The sequence below is a fragment of the Oreochromis aureus genome, linkage group 23, assembly GCF_013358895.1.
Source record: "Oreochromis aureus strain Israel breed Guangdong linkage group 23, ZZ_aureus, whole genome shotgun sequence".
Classification (NCBI taxonomy): Eukaryota; Metazoa; Chordata; class Actinopteri; order Cichliformes; family Cichlidae; genus Oreochromis; species Oreochromis aureus.
Window position 1 is genome coordinate 27,933,048 of NC_052963.1, and position 15,405 is coordinate 27,948,452.

At 38.9% G+C, this 15,405-nt stretch overlaps 1 protein-coding gene and 1 long non-coding RNA gene across 2 annotated transcripts; both read right to left on the reverse strand.

The window, feature by feature from the left end:
* Positions 1–2,664: 2,664 nt before the first annotated feature.
* On the reverse strand, positions 2,665–9,560 carry LOC120436319 (polyunsaturated fatty acid 5-lipoxygenase-like). The gene is made up of 4 exons (XM_039607140.1): positions 9,446–9,560; positions 9,222–9,322; positions 3,287–3,490; positions 2,665–2,783 (listed from the first exon to the last, which is right to left on the reverse strand). Exons 2-4 carry the CDS (start codon positions 9,288–9,290, stop codon positions 2,688–2,690), a joined length of 369 nt encoding a protein of 122 aa, XP_039463074.1. The 5' UTR covers positions 9,291–9,322; positions 9,446–9,560; the 3' UTR covers positions 2,665–2,687.
* A 1,268-nt stretch (positions 9,561–10,828) lies between these two features.
* Positions 10,829–11,626, reverse strand: LOC116327371. Its single transcript, XR_005610313.1, has 3 exons — positions 11,396–11,626; positions 11,103–11,189; positions 10,829–11,016 (listed from the first exon to the last, which is right to left on the reverse strand). It is a non-coding gene; the product is annotated as an uncharacterized LOC116327371 (long non-coding RNA).
* Positions 11,627–15,405: the final 3,779 nt, after the last annotated feature.

A 15,405-nucleotide genomic window follows, 5' to 3' on the forward strand; every position in this document is an offset into this window, starting at 1 on the left:
GCATTATTGTCAACAGGAGGGGGGGTAGGAATGGTAGATAAAATTGTCGGAACATGCATGATTTGCCAAAAACCTAATGCACATAATGCGCATAATGCACACCACCTCATCCTTTTCATACAATCCACATGAGTCTATTGAGCTAAATGAAAGCCAAGGCTCAGAATACGCTCTAGTGATCATAGACATGATCTCAAAATGGCCAGAAATCTATCCAGTAAAAAAGCAGACGCCATCTCAGTAGCAAAATGTTTGTGCAACCATTTTATTTCAATATATGGCATCCCCACTCTGATAAGATCAGACAATGGGACACATTTTGTTAATGAAGTAATCAGTAAGGTCTCTGAAGCACTGGGAAATAAAACAGAGACTGAGAAAATGCATGGAAGAAACAGGGAGACCATGGCCTGAGTGTATAGGCCTGGTAAAAATGTGGATGAGACTGACACAAAGTTCTCAGAAACTCACAACTTGAAATTACTTGAAAATAAAGAGATTGTTCTAAACAACTCTCCAGTATTTTGCAGGTTGAAACCAGGTGATTGGATCCTGATCAAAGTTATCCAAAGGAAAAATTGGAGTTCACCAAGGTGGGAAGGTCCTTATCAAATGCTACTCACCACACCAACTGCCTGCAAAATAGCAGAAAGACCGTCCTGGATTCATCGAAGCCACTGCAAAAAAGTGAGTGACAACATAGACTAAGAGACGCCGACGCCCCTGCCTGTAGGTGATCTAGGAAGGTGGAGAGAGGGCTGTTTGGGTAGAATCCCGCCCTGTTCTTCTCGCCCCTAGTCTACTCACCTATAGGACCTGGTGCGTCTGGTCACCATGAAGACGCTCATCCTCCTAGTGGCTAGTATTGCACTCCTGGTGAGTTTATTAACACTCACCCGAAAGAAAGAAGATGAACAACGCATGGTTTCGATATATACATGACAGCACACCCAGAAAAGACTGCTATGCTTGCTCCTATATGCCCCTAACGACTGTACGCCACCTTGTATGCGAAGGAATGGACATAATTCAAGCCAATGGGAAACACCACCAACTGCAAAGCAGTACAGACACACGCAGCCCTGAGGGCCCGTGAAGAGCAGCAACATCTCAAATGGCACCTTCTGGGTGCAAGGGATGGCCTGGGATATCCTTCCTGGGAATTGGACGCCACGTCAACATCAACGTCAACAACAAGGAAAAGACGAAGCACCCCAGACCTCAAGCAGCATGATTCCATATGGGGTTCCGATGTCCTAGAGGAATCTAAACTTTGGACTTTTTCTGAATGCTTCATGTAAAATCGACGACGAACAGGATCAGGAAACTGACGCTCTGCGCATTGCAGTAATGCAACACAGGGTAGCATTGGACATAATTCTCGCCGAGAAAGGAGAATTCTCTTTAGCAACACATGTTGCACATACATTCCAGATAATGTGCACTCACCGAACATGACTGATGCTCTGAAAACACTCAGACAACTTCGAGATGCACAACAACGAGACTATGTCACAAACACAGAGAACTGGCTTACGTGGCTTTTAAGCGGCTCTTGGAAGTCCCTGCTGATTAAAGGACTTGTTTTCGTTGGTGTTCTTCTGCTGTTGTTGTGTCTGTTCACTTCATGTGTCGTACCTTGTTTGAAGAACATGGTATCAAAAACAGTAACTGCTTCAATTCATGCTTACATCACCCTATCACAGAATGATGAAGATGATAATGAGATAGACACTTGGATATAACATACTCACAAAACCCACTATTTTATGATGTCTTGGCTAAAAATGTCTACAAGTGGCCATAGACTGATGCACTGTTAGTGGTTGCTATGTACATATATAGAAGGAAAGATCAAACAACAGGTGGGAATGTCAAAAGATTTCAGGATTTTGGCATTTTTATTATTATTTTATTTTATTACTTTATCTTTTGCTCTTTATGTTTATGTTTGCTCTTTCAGTAAGTCACACTTTGTGCAGACTCTTAAATGGGGAAGTTACACTCTGTACTCCAGTCTGCACGCAGCAGCTATTTTATCTCTTCCTGTATCACTTCCTGTATGTGCTTTCAATAAAAGACTACTTCTTTATGCTGAAGGGGAGAGTCTCTCTGAGTCTCCCCGTGTACACGGTAACCTGTCTGAGCGTTTTATTCCAACCTGGGTTGCAATACAGGAAAACTCCTGACACCGTGATATAGATATATTACAATATATATTAGCAATAATATAGACATGTAAGTATATTACAGAAATGGGTCTATTATGGTATGTTATAATGTACACGGTATGAAGTATGTTATGAATATTCTATAACTATAAGTATGTACAGGCTGTAGTGAGTACAAGCTATGTACAGGCTATGAACAGGATATAAATATGAAATAAAAAAACTATACAGAAATATGAGATATACAGTTATACAGAAATGTGAACTATGCAAGTTATAAACAGTTGTAGGATTAAAAATTATCATATGTACAGAATGATTATTTACACAGAACTATACAGTAGTGCAGTTAAGATAAGTGAGGTATGTGGATAATTTCTACAGAGGCTATATAAAGTGCTAGTGGTTGTGAGTGGTGGTTCAGTCCATGTTATTATTGTGTGTTTGAGGGTACGGTTGTCCATTGTGTGTGTGTGTGTAGGTGGTTGTGGGTGTGTGTATGTTCAGTCCATGAGTTTAACGTGGGTCAGATGTCAGGAGGGAGTTGTAGGTCACGGTGGCCAGTGATTTCTTCAGGATTTCGGCAGCACCCTTTCCACCAGAAGCTGTAAACTAGTGAACAGTCAAGGCACAATTAGAGGAGACTACATGATACTCAAAAAGAAGATATATTGGACTTTTCATACCTTAGCAAAAGAACCATTCTCAGATATCAGAATTTATCTGAAGCGTGTATTCATTATTTCAGAAAAATTTGGCTTTCTTGTCTGATTTATATTCACATTCTTTGTGTGTAGTCCTGTGTTTCACGGCTGCACAATCAATCAACATCAAAGTTATATAGCTGTGTGCCTTAACATAGAAGCATGAAGGCTCCTCAGCCTTAGTTACTGTAGATCGTTGGTTAAATGATCACCGAGCAATATTTGTTAATGTAGACCTGCCATAACTGTGGGGGACTAGTCCAACCGGAATAGTATGGTGGGGGGAGTTTTGTTCTTCCGGTACGGCCAGTGTGTTTTATCGTGTGCTGGAGTACATATTAAAGTTTCACAGTGGACTAACGTCGGGAGTGATTATTGGCTCATCACATCACACGAGAGTGCTACAGTTACCTTGTACAGAGGATGCACCATGGGCAGGTTGCGCAGCAGTGAGACTGTAAAAACCTCAGCCAGCAGGTGAGTGCGCAGCAGGTGAGCATTGAGTTCATACAGGTTGAAATCTGCACTTCTCACAAAGATCTTGGCCAACAACCAGTCGTACTCAGAATCAGTAGGGAAAAAGACTGGGTTGTCCTCTGCTAGTTTCTGTTTCAGCTGCGGGAGAAGAGGCAAAAATGTTGTACATTCAATCTACTTATTAGTACTGATTAACTAAATACAACATGGTTTTTAATGCCCCATGTTCTTCCCAGAGACCAGACAGCAAGGTTTGTCTACATCAGTGGTGGGCAATTCCATTTTTCTCACAGGGGTGAGATAAGACACTGGAACTGTTGTGAAGCTCTGCACTAATCAGGTGAACTCAGTTCTGGTCATTATTATTTTTATCTATTATTTTTTATCTAGTTCACAGTTTGTGCAACTGTGTGAATGTACAGTGTGTTTTAATGCTTAAACAATGTGTGATGCAGAAAGATAAGACAAACATAGTTATCAAATATATTTCAGCTCTGGAGCAACTTTGCAGCAGTTGCATCATGGTTCACATTTTGAACAGGACTGGCCAGATGTTTAAACTCACTTAAAAGACTTATGTCTTTTAAAGTGTTTGGAAAGTGTTCTGGATACTATTTTAGCTAAATTTCAGTGTGTGCTAGTCGGAATCACTTCTGCATTTTTTGAGTTTGCCCCAGAGATCAGAGATCAGCCTTAGGGCTAGAGATTGCACAGATTGTCTCCAATCTAATGTTACACATTTATGCAAATCATACTGGTCTTCTGTGTCTGATAAACCCTGGCTACATCACCTCAGAGAGGGTGTCATGTGTTAAAACATTCAAAACATTCACTGACCTCAGGTTACATCGTTATTGATCCATGAGATTGTAATGCTACTTTCACAGCACTGTTATAGATTATTAAACCCCGATTCTTTTGTCCCCATGATAGAACAGAGAAAACCCGACTCATAGTGGTCAAAACATTTTATATTTCTTTTTATTCAATCATCTTCCGGAAGAGAGAGTCCTGCACAGCCCAAACGCCAGTTGCAGAAACTCTAACATTAGAAGCTCAAGATATGTCTCATATAGTGTTATTTTTGTACTTCAGACGTCACACACGTCACACACAGTTTCATTACCAACATTCCTTATATGGCAAAGTTCCTCTTTTCTGTGTCTGATTTATTAATATACCTGTGCACTAAAACTTCCTGTGCAGCTTGCAATAACTTCCCCTTTCTAAGGTCTGTTGCCAGGGCAACCTGTCTAAACTTAGTTTCACTCTGTCTGCTCCTCATATTCTGCAAAAACATGCAGTTTCTGGTCAGCCTGTGACCTAGTCAAGTCTGGGCCTCTCATAAAACAATCTAATGAGCAGATATGCATTAAAAAATATCTATCTATTTCTTAACAAGATCTTGAGGGTGAAAGCTCATCTTTAATTTCAGGTGTGACTGTGCATGAGGTAAGTACAGTTATGTTGTTGGAAATACAGGAGAAAACAAGGTTAGCTCAAAAACTCCTGAACTGAACTTCTTGCTTGGATGAACCAAGTCAAAGGACTTGGTGCTTCCTCAGCAGTATCCTTCTTTGATTGTTGTTTAATCACCTTATGCTATTCTGTATGAAAACAGTACAGATTAGATTCTAATGATTTTCTAAAGGGCCACTCTGAGTCCAACAACCAGTGGTTGCCAATACATAAACTAAAATGTATGTCCAACTTGTCAGGATGGTTTGTGCTTTAAGCTGGTGAATCTCACCTACATGGCCCACATTTGTGTCAGTTATTGCTGTCTTATTATATGTCCCACTTGATCTTGCAGATAATCTCAAAAGGTTTAACAAATTTTTGCCGCAAGGATTGCCAATTCACCTCTTCACACTGGCAATAAGTCATGATAACAACTGACACTTGGACTATAAATACACAAGGAACTAAGAATAAACAGGTGAAACCCCTTAAAAGAGGAGACATGAGGAAAAGATAAATGATAAAACAAAAGTAAATAAGGAAACTTTGCGAAAGCACTCTGCTCCAAACTAATAACTGATGAGTAATTAATCATTCAAACAGGAAGTTCTCTTAAAACCAGAGAAGATATGAGGAAACCGCCATTAATCCAGTGTTGCAGAAAAAAACAAGCTTATATTTTAATTTGTTTGTTGTCTGTCTTTGTGGGCTTCACAGTTGGCCACATTATGATTTAAAAAAAAATTACTTGGACTTGAACCAGTTGGAAATTAAAAAAAAAAAAGATGTTCCATGACTTATCTCTATTACTGCACAACAAAAATACCTTCAAAAGGCTTTAAGGAAAAAAGAAACATAACTCAAGTCGCTAAATATAAAAGCAAAACTAAAGGAAAAAGCTGGAAAATCTCAACAATTCACATGACAAAAAAACTTTAAATGAAGAGGGTGTGTACCAAGGTAGGGATGCAGCTTTTCCTATCATAAGTTGTGAGCCTCCTCTCTTCGTTTGAGGGACCAGACCCTAAACCAGCTGTCATAGGGGAAAATACGGGGCACAGGGCTGTTACAGAAAAGCACTCAACCATTCATGCCCATATAAACAGATGTGGCAAATTCAGACTCACCAATTAACCTAACATGCATGTTTTGTTATTCAGGGAGGAATTGCAGTCACAGGGAGAACATGGAAACTGCTAACTGGCTAAATGGATTCATAAGATAGTGTTTGTTTTATGAAACTAAAACTGGAACTGAATTATGTAGTTTTGTAAGAAATAAACTTGCATCATCAGCATATAGTGCCTTATGAAGTCTAGCATAAATTTAAAGTTTTAAGACTAGACTCTAGTTGTTGGATTTTATTTAGATGTTACTTAGCAGGTATCTCTGTGTAGCTTGATAGACTATCTAGCTTAGCAGTCCATCCTGATGTCCAAAAACAAACAAACAAACAAACAAGAAAATCTTGGTAAAAGCCATAATTCTGTGATTAAACACGGATTTCAAATGGGTCACATGTCAAATGTTTCTCCGTACATCGTCTACAGTGTAGACTCTACAGACTCTTACTCAGACAGAGGTGAAACCACCATCACTTACATAATAAAAGCTCACTAAACTGTTAGAGAAAGAAGGGGCCCAGTCAATATTGAAATCACAGAAAAGGAAAACACAGTGCTTTAAGCTTAGAGCTTAATGTTAAAATGTGATCACAATGTGGCAGTCGGGCAGTTATTTTCTCATCACTTACAATAAAATTATTAAGATGATTAAATGAAGGAACGTCTTAAAGACACTGTTGTCTCAGAGTGTCTCTGTGTAGCTTTGCCAAAACGGAATACAGTAAATGATTCATTTTCTTGTTTGAAAGAATGAAAATATTTGTTTGATTCTTTTTTTAATATCAGGCTTCGCTGTAGATGAACTCAGCAATTAGTGAAAGCTACTAACACTAAGCACAACACAGTGTAGAAAGAAAAAAAAACTGATTCATTAATTTACTCGGACAAAAAATAAAATAAAATTCCAGAAACAAAACCAATCATGAAAACCTCACCTGTTTCCTTTCTCATTAACAAGATAAGATTTAAGATTTATTTACAATGTAAAAGAAAAGTTAAATCATTAGGATCAATTCTAAATCAGACCACAAGCTTTTCCATGCGCCTCCTTTCTAAACGTGAAAGAGATGCTGCAATAATAATTGAGCAAGCAAAAGAAAAGAAAAGAAAATAAGATTAATTTATGTTTTGAGACTGTTTTGAGAGTGTTTGCACAAATCACTAAATAAGAACTAATCACTGTGCAATAGACATTTGGCTGCTGCATCTCAATAATGAGTATATTTCATTGCTTATTTATATATGCTGTATTTATATATTGTAGAGATTAGAAAGATATTTTGCTGCTATTTTTATATCATCATCATTACCATTGCACTAATAATTAATATTGATATTGCATTCAGATGTTCAAGCATACTGGTATCATATTAGCCTTTATTTCAGGTCCAGTTATAACCACTTTAAACTGTTGAGTTGAATCTATAATCCTAAATGCTTTTGAATGCTTTTTATAATCTTAAATGTTTATAGGCAGATTACATTGCATTATATGAAAGGCTCACCTTTGAATATAATCTGGGCCTAAAAGTCTTGACAGGAAACTGCAGGTTTGCAGAGTGTGCTTTTGCAAAAGTGAAACTAAAAGCAGAGTGTAAGTGCAAGTTATTCTGAGGAGCAGTTTGGATGATGCTATTTGAATAACCAGGGTGTTCATTATTATTTTTTATATACTTTTATATTCTTTTATTAAGCTTCTAGTAGTGGTTCTTGCTTAAAAGATTTATTCAACATATTACACATATAGTTTCAGTTGTGTACGTGCTGGCCTTCCGTCTGGTGGAAAGGTTACAAGGTTTAGCTGGTGAGGTGAGAGGTGAAACAAAGTGCAGCAGAGGTGTTATTTGGATTTCCTCCTGTGTATCCCTCCTTAAAATGAACCTTAACAATATATATATATGTGTGTGTGTGTGTGTGTGTGTGTGTGTGCTATATTTATGCTTATATTTATATTCTCTTTTTCCCCTTTGTTTTTTATTCTAATTTCTTACTATGCAAATTTCTGTCTGCTACCGGAAACTGAATTTCCCAGAGGGACCTACCCGAGGGATTAATAAAGTATGTGAAACCTCATATTTAGCTCTCCTGACAGGTAAATATGATGTTTAGCTTGGTTAGACATTAGCAGGAAGTTAGCTAGTTTCCACTGAACGATGAGATACCATGTTCTCAATAAAGTATCTCTGCACAACTAAAGCAAATAGCACTGCTAAAACTTTGGATGTAACTGAAGATGGAAAGCTAAATCACAGAAAGCTGTAGGAAAGTTGGGCTAGTTGATATAAAATGTACTGCCTGGTGACTAGCTACAGAACTATGGTTAGGCTAATATAAATACCTTAGCACAGAGAAGATGAAGACGTAAAAGACTGCAGTTGCAGTTTGCACAACTTTTGGCCCAGAGGAGGGGAGACTCGCTAAGCATCTGGCTTAGCAAACAAATAAGTTCAGTAACTATTCGAGGCCAAATACAAATAACAGAATCACTCGTCACTGCTTCAAAGAGAAAAAGCAAGGCTGGAGTTAACGTTCTGACCACCTTTTCAAAGGTTTACAGCTGCTTTTATAAGCATGCTGAGTCTGATGGCATGCTGACTGATGCTATCACTTATAACTGGAGTCTGATGAGATAGTGTGCATGAAACACTGATACACCGGTGTGAGGGCCTGATTCTTGTCAAAGAAACAAATGTGTCACAGTAACAAAGATCTTCAGAGATTATGTGACACACTCTCAGGTGTTTTGTTGGGTATTTTACTTCCCAAAACTAGCTGAAGCAACTGGGCATTACAGATGCCATTCTGATTTCACTGACTAAGGTGGAAACATAATGACATTTGACGCAAAGTTATCAGAGCCTTTATTTCCGACAGTATTTGTTTTCTACAGCGACCCAAAGGCCTGTCCCACTAGAGTTTTGTAAAAACAACCAGGGCAATGGTTTTGCATGGCTGTTAATGAGATATTATGATCATAGACAGCATTAAACATTATTGCTTTTGGGGTTGTTCAAACTTCTTGAAAACCCTCAGATTTTAGTAGAATTTGTCTGTCCAGAACAGATCCATTCATGCAGGAGAGACACATTTAGAACTGAGCGTATTCTAATTGTTTCCAAATTGCTCAACTGAAGGATGCAAGGGACGGGGTGGCATGGAGGCAAATGAGCCACTGTGGCCAGTACCAAAGGGATCAGCTATGAGAAGAAGATGCAGGACAGAGAACATTGCAAAATTTGATCAAAACACTAGATGGATAATCTGGGTGGAGTAGAAGGCTTCACCTGTCCACAGTTGACAGCTGAGTGCTGTGCAGAGCAAGTGAAGATCGCCATGGTGACAAACTTGACCATCTCATCCACAGTGGTGAATTTCTGTGGAATTCCTGATGATCATAAAGAATAAACTGAATCACATCAACACACAGAAAGTAACTTTAAGATGGATTATATTAATATACAACATACAGATTATCATCATGAAAATTTACACTTTATTAAGAGCTCACCAGTGCTCTCTTGTGAAAGGAATCCATATTGAAAAATGTCCTTAATCTAGGCCTGCAGTTCAGAGTCTTGCTCGACCTCACCATCAGTCTTCTAGTAGAAGCTGAGTGTGCCCTCCACAAATCTTTGACAACCAAAGACACAGACAGTCAAACACATTCCTATTTGCATTAGAGGTTGTTCAGTACAATATTTAAACACTTATAATGCATAATGTATCATTATGAAAAATATAAAATGTACGAAACTTATTTCCACTTTATCAATCATTTTGTTTCAATATGCAAAAAAACCCTAGAAAATCAAGAAGGGGGCAAATACTTTTTCACAGAACTGTATATGTGTCTGTATGTACACTGTCTTCTCCTTAACAGATGGGACAATCTTTAGAGTTTCGTTAAGTTATTTCATCATCCCTTTGTGAAAGCAATGTTAAGAATTATAAATATAGCCCTCAAATATTACAGACCGGGTTAACAGACAAAGCATTAAACTGATATTTTGATGGCTATCAGGACTGCGTGAACCTTATGACAAGTATTGCAAAGTTTTAACTAAAACTTTATTTTTACGTTTAAATGTTTTGTGGCTGTTAATCCTATGTGAGAGAGCAAAAATATAACAATTTAAATGAATTACTATGAGGGCACCAGTTTGAGCTTAAATGATATTAAACATTAGTTCAACAGCCAAGTGATCCAGTAGAGTACAAAGTGTATGAGAATTGAGATCTTAAATTACTGACCAAAGAAATCAATACATGTAATATTTCCCTTTAAATGTGTCATTTAAAATTACAGTGAAAGATTTTTTGGTGATCATCACTGGCCATACAAGATTATTCCCTTAAACATCAAACCCAAGGTTTACGATTGGTTATATTATGAAAATATTTAGAATAACAACATATTTATCTGTTCCTTACATTAGCAGGGTGAAAAAGCACCACATGCTCAAATAGCGTTAAATAATGCAACCTGGTGTTAAATAATGTAGAATAGGTTACTCCCTTCCCATGCAGGGCGCGGATGTCTTCTATTGGCTAAAGTACCATTCATCCACTAACTTGCGCTCATGTCATATTAGTCCCTGTATTAGTTACTACTGAGAGGTAAACAGTGGTATTTGAGGATTGGTTAATAGGAGAGGCATGAAGCCAGGACTGCAACATGAATGAGTGGATGTTTTTACTTTTGTCTTACCTTCGAAATTCTTAAACCCCTATGCCACAAACCTTCACTCATTAAAAAAACAAAACAAAACCCACATTAAGAAGTCTGACTTGGAACAAAATCCAAGGCCTTACGAGGGTCTGGAGCATGATCTTGGATGGAACTTTAAAAACTGATGAAATGTTATGCTCTAATTCTTCACATGTGTTGTCAGACAAAGTGGCAATAGAACCTGTGTATGATGTCCCAGAGCTTCAGTCCATCATCCCTGTAGTGGAAGTTTGGCACATCTTTCAGCCCACGCTCCGCAATATCATCGGGGATACAGAGGGAGCTGTAGGTCAGCGAGGACAGTGATTTCTTCAGGATTGTGAAAACACCCTCTCCACCGAAGCTGTAAACTAGAACAGTCAAATCTCAGTGACAGACAAATACTTAAGATGATACTGAAAAAAAAAAGGGTTTCGGCTTGTTGGTCTTTTCATACCTGAGTGAAAACTCCATTCTTAGATATTAGCAGTTTCCGAGCTAAGAAGTTGATGTTTAGAGTGTAGCGAGTGTGAGGTATGAGGAGCTAGTGGAACAAAAGAAAATGATTATTAAAATCATGACTTTTTGCTTTCTTATTTGATGTTTTACACTCATGTGTTTGTTGTGTTTGCTGTTTCACTGATGTACAACCAAGAAGAAAATAAACAACTTATATTAACATCAAAAGTCTTGAATCTTTCTATAACAATTAGCTGCTTGTAAAATCTTGTAAATATAAGCCTGAGTTACCTTGTACAGAGGGTGAACCGTGGGCAGGTTACGCAACACTGACATTGCACCTCAGCCAGCAGGTGAGTGCGCAGCAGGTGAGCATTTAGTTCAAACAGGTTGAAATCTGCACTTCTCACGAAGATCTTGGCCAACAACCAGTCATATTCAGAATCAGTAGGGAAAAATATTGGGTTGTCCTCTGCTGGTTTCAACATGTTTTTTTAAATTCATCACCTTTGTTCTCCTTTGACCTTGAATGTACTGTCATGTTTTGAGAATGTGACAGTAGATATCTGGGTAACAAGAAGACTTTGCTGGAATGATTGTGAAGTGTATCTTAATTCATTGAGAATTTTCAAGGTCACAAGGGGGTGTCACCAAAAGACACCCCCTTGTACTCACTGTACTCGCTGTTGTGTTCTGCTGATGCTTCTGACTATTCTATTATACTGTACTATTCTTGTGAAAGAGAGCAAGAGGAAAAATATGAAAATATGAACCCTGAATCCTCCCTTAGTTATGCTGCAGTAGATGTAGGCTGCTGGGGGATTCCCATGATGCACTGTGTTTCTTTTTCAGTCACCTTTTTCACTCAGTATGTGTTTACACACCTCTCTGCATTTTATCATTAGTTATTTATAATCTCTGGCTCTTTTCCACAGCCTTTGTTCTGTCTTCCTTCCCATCATCCTCAACAGGTCAGGTCAGATAGCACTGGGGAATTCCTTCTTCATACACATCCCAGCTGGGAAGAAATGGAGAAAGAAATGGATGAGAGGAGGGGTAACGATGGTCCTCAATCAAAGAAGTTTGTTTGCACAAGTCTCTGCATAAATCATGTGTATGATTATTTCATGCTCAAATCTGTGATTCATCAATAACTTCTTACATGAATTTGTTCATACACACACACAGCTAAACCGAGACAAAACTGAAACTTTGATTGTTGCACTGGACACTGCGATGTCTGACATTAAACAGATTATGTTCCTCACAAAAATGTAGCCTCAGAAATGTAGGTGTTATTTTTGATTAATCTTTTTATTTGGCGTAAAACTTAATTCAAATAGTAACAACCTGCTTTTTTCACTTAAGAAACATTTCAAAACTTAGATCAGTGGTGTCAACAAGTAAACTTGAGATGATCATCCATGCTTTTGTTTCTACAAGACTCAACAACTACAACAGTCTGTTTAATTGTCTAAACAAGTCTGTCTCCAGGTTGTTCAAAACTCTGCACCATGACTACTGACTCACTCAAACAAAGGAGCTCGTAGACCTCCTGTTTTAAAGTCACTACACTGGCTACCAATCAGATCTACGCTCCATTTTAAAATTTTAGTTTTAACCTTTAGACCACTACATGGACAGGGCCCTTCTTATACTGCTGATTTGAGATACATATATATATATACACACATACATATACACATATATATACATATACACATATGTTGCACAATATGGTATGACAGTGTGCACTATAACGATATTAATGCTAAATTAAATATGAGTTGTCTTCGTCCTCTGCTGTGCAACCGCTAAACTAAGTCATACTCAGATTTAACAGGTACTGGTCAATAGGCTGTTGTGTTTGGTTAGAGCTCAGTTATGATCACTTTTACCTTCAAGAAAAGAAGAAAAACATTCATTTGTTTATTTTAATATTTATTTTGATACTTCTCATGTGCAGTCAGGATAGGCCCCCTGTTGAAGTGGGCAGGGCCTGGCCCCTAAGGCTCACCCACACCCACAGTAGGTATGACACCTCACAAGACATCTCTGTTCACTCATCAGCAGGAGAGGTAGCCAGAAGAAAAGTAACTCATGCTTGGATTTGTTCCCAACCCCAAACAATCCATCAACAAATCAAATGTACCTCTGACATTCACCATAGTTGTACACTATTGGCCAAACATTGTCAAGTAATAATTTAATACCCTACTCAAAAAAGTAGCATTGCATGCATTTAATACATTTTAGCAAACCATGGTTTATATCCAGTGTTGGGGAGTAACGGAATACATGTACCGCCGTTACGTATTTAGAATACAAAATATGAGTAACTGTATTCCGTTACAGTTACCGTTTAAAAAGGTGGTATTCAGAATACAGTTAATTTGTTGAAATAAATGGATTACACGGCGGTACTTTCCTGTTTCATATTGTCGCGGGTCAGGATTATTTGGGTTAGTTTGACAGCTGTTCTGTTGTTCCAGGCAGCAGCGTTACGGTTGCCATGGTTACAGGGTGAAGCGCTCTCTCTCTGCATGTTTCCTGGGTGAGAGAGCGCTTTTTTGTTGTTGTTGTTGTGCTAAGCTAAAAGGCAGAATGCTACAGGCATGGCCCTAAAGAATGTAGCCTCATGGGCAGTGTAGTCCGTGCTGCAGGGAGAATGGACTGCCATACACGTTATGTGTCTGTGAGCGAGGGAGGGAGAGAAAGGCAAAGTCCGAGCTGTCACGGAGCAAAAACGGGAGCTGGAAGCATGTAAATATAATAATAACCACTGCAGCCAAGAAGAGTGCCTGACGAGCCCATTTGTAAGTAAATGGTAAATGGCCTGTATTTATATAGCACTTTACTAGTCCCTAAGGACCCCAAAGCGCTTTACATATCCAGACATCCACCCATTCACACACACATTCACACACTGGTGATGGCAAGCTACATAGTAGCCACAGCCAGACGATCTGATTTCCTCGTGTTGGCGTTGTTCCCACATCATCATAATAAATGTTGTTCCAGGTTCAACATTGCAAGTGACCAATCACCTTCTTGTGACGTCATACTTCTGCGACTTATAATATAAAACAAACAGGGGCTAAAAGAGGCTAAACTTTCATATGGTATGTCTCTGGCAACATTTACACGATGTCCCAGGGACAACATTAACACGATGTCCCAGGGACAACATTTACACGATGTCCCAGGGACAACTTTTACACGATGTCCCAGGGACAAGATTTACACGATGTCCCAGGGACAACTTTAACACGATGTCCCAGGGACAACATTTACACGATGTCCCAGGGACAACTTTTACACGATGTCCCAGGGACAACTTTAACACGATGTCCCAGGGACAACATTTACACGATGTCCCAGGGACAACTTTTACACGATGTCCCAGGGACAACTTTAACACGATGTCCCAGGGACAACTTTTACACGATGTCCCAGGGACAACTTTAACACAATGTCCCAGGGACAACATTTACACGATGGCCCAGGACAAATTTGTAAATTTCTGGATTACTGTTAATCTCCATAGAATCAAGAACTCATGTCCAGTTTCACGGCTATGGACCAGTTAATTATGTTTCCAGGTGATAGTTTGATTCATAGATTCAGCACACAACCATTAGTCTAGGCCTTTTAGTTCAAATTCTCTTCACTTATGTTTGTAAAATGATCAGGGAAGCTACTGCAATTTTGCCTGACATTGTTATGACAGCTATATTCACCTGTACATTTATTATATATCATAATATATTGACGGGAGAGCTATATTCACCTGTACTTTCATAATAAATCATAATACATTGACACGCAATTCTCTGTCTGGAGAACACTGGTTCGCAAGTAGCCTGTCACTAGCAAACAAACAGCTATCCATTTCAAGGAAAACATATGTATTATGCTTACCGTTTATTAAAGAAAAGTATCTTGAGAGGAATTGAAATTGCTGGATCGGCGGACAAAAGGCGGTTTCCCGAAGAACATTTGTTTTTTTAAGGCGGGTATTTTTCGAAGTCGCAAAAGTATGACGTCACAAGAAGGTGATTGGTTACTTGTAATGTGGACCCTGGAACAACATTAATTATGATGATGTGGGAACAACGCCAACACGAGGATATCAGATCGTCCAGCCACAGCCACCCTGGGGCGCACTGACAGAGGCGAGGCTGCCGAACACTGGCGCCACCGGGCCCTCTGACCACCACCAGTAGGCAACGGGTGAAGTGTCTTGCCCAAGGACACAACAACCGAGACTGTCCAAGCTGGGGCTCGAACCGGCAACCTTC

Bases quoted from the DNA above. Each gene is read 5' to 3' on its own strand.
- LOC120436319 (XM_039607140.1), bottom strand. From the start codon at position 9,290: ATGGTCAAGTTTGTCACCATGGCGATCTTCACTTGCTCTGCACAGCAC. The intron at 3,491-9,221 runs GTGAAGCCTTCT...CTTCTCCCGCAG, and splicing joins CAGCTGTCAACTGTGGACAG to CTGAAACAGAAACTAGCAGA. The intron at 2,784-3,286 runs GTAACTGTAGCA...ACTGTTCACTAG, and splicing joins TGGTGCATCCTCTGTACAAG to TTTACAGCTTCTGGTGGAAA.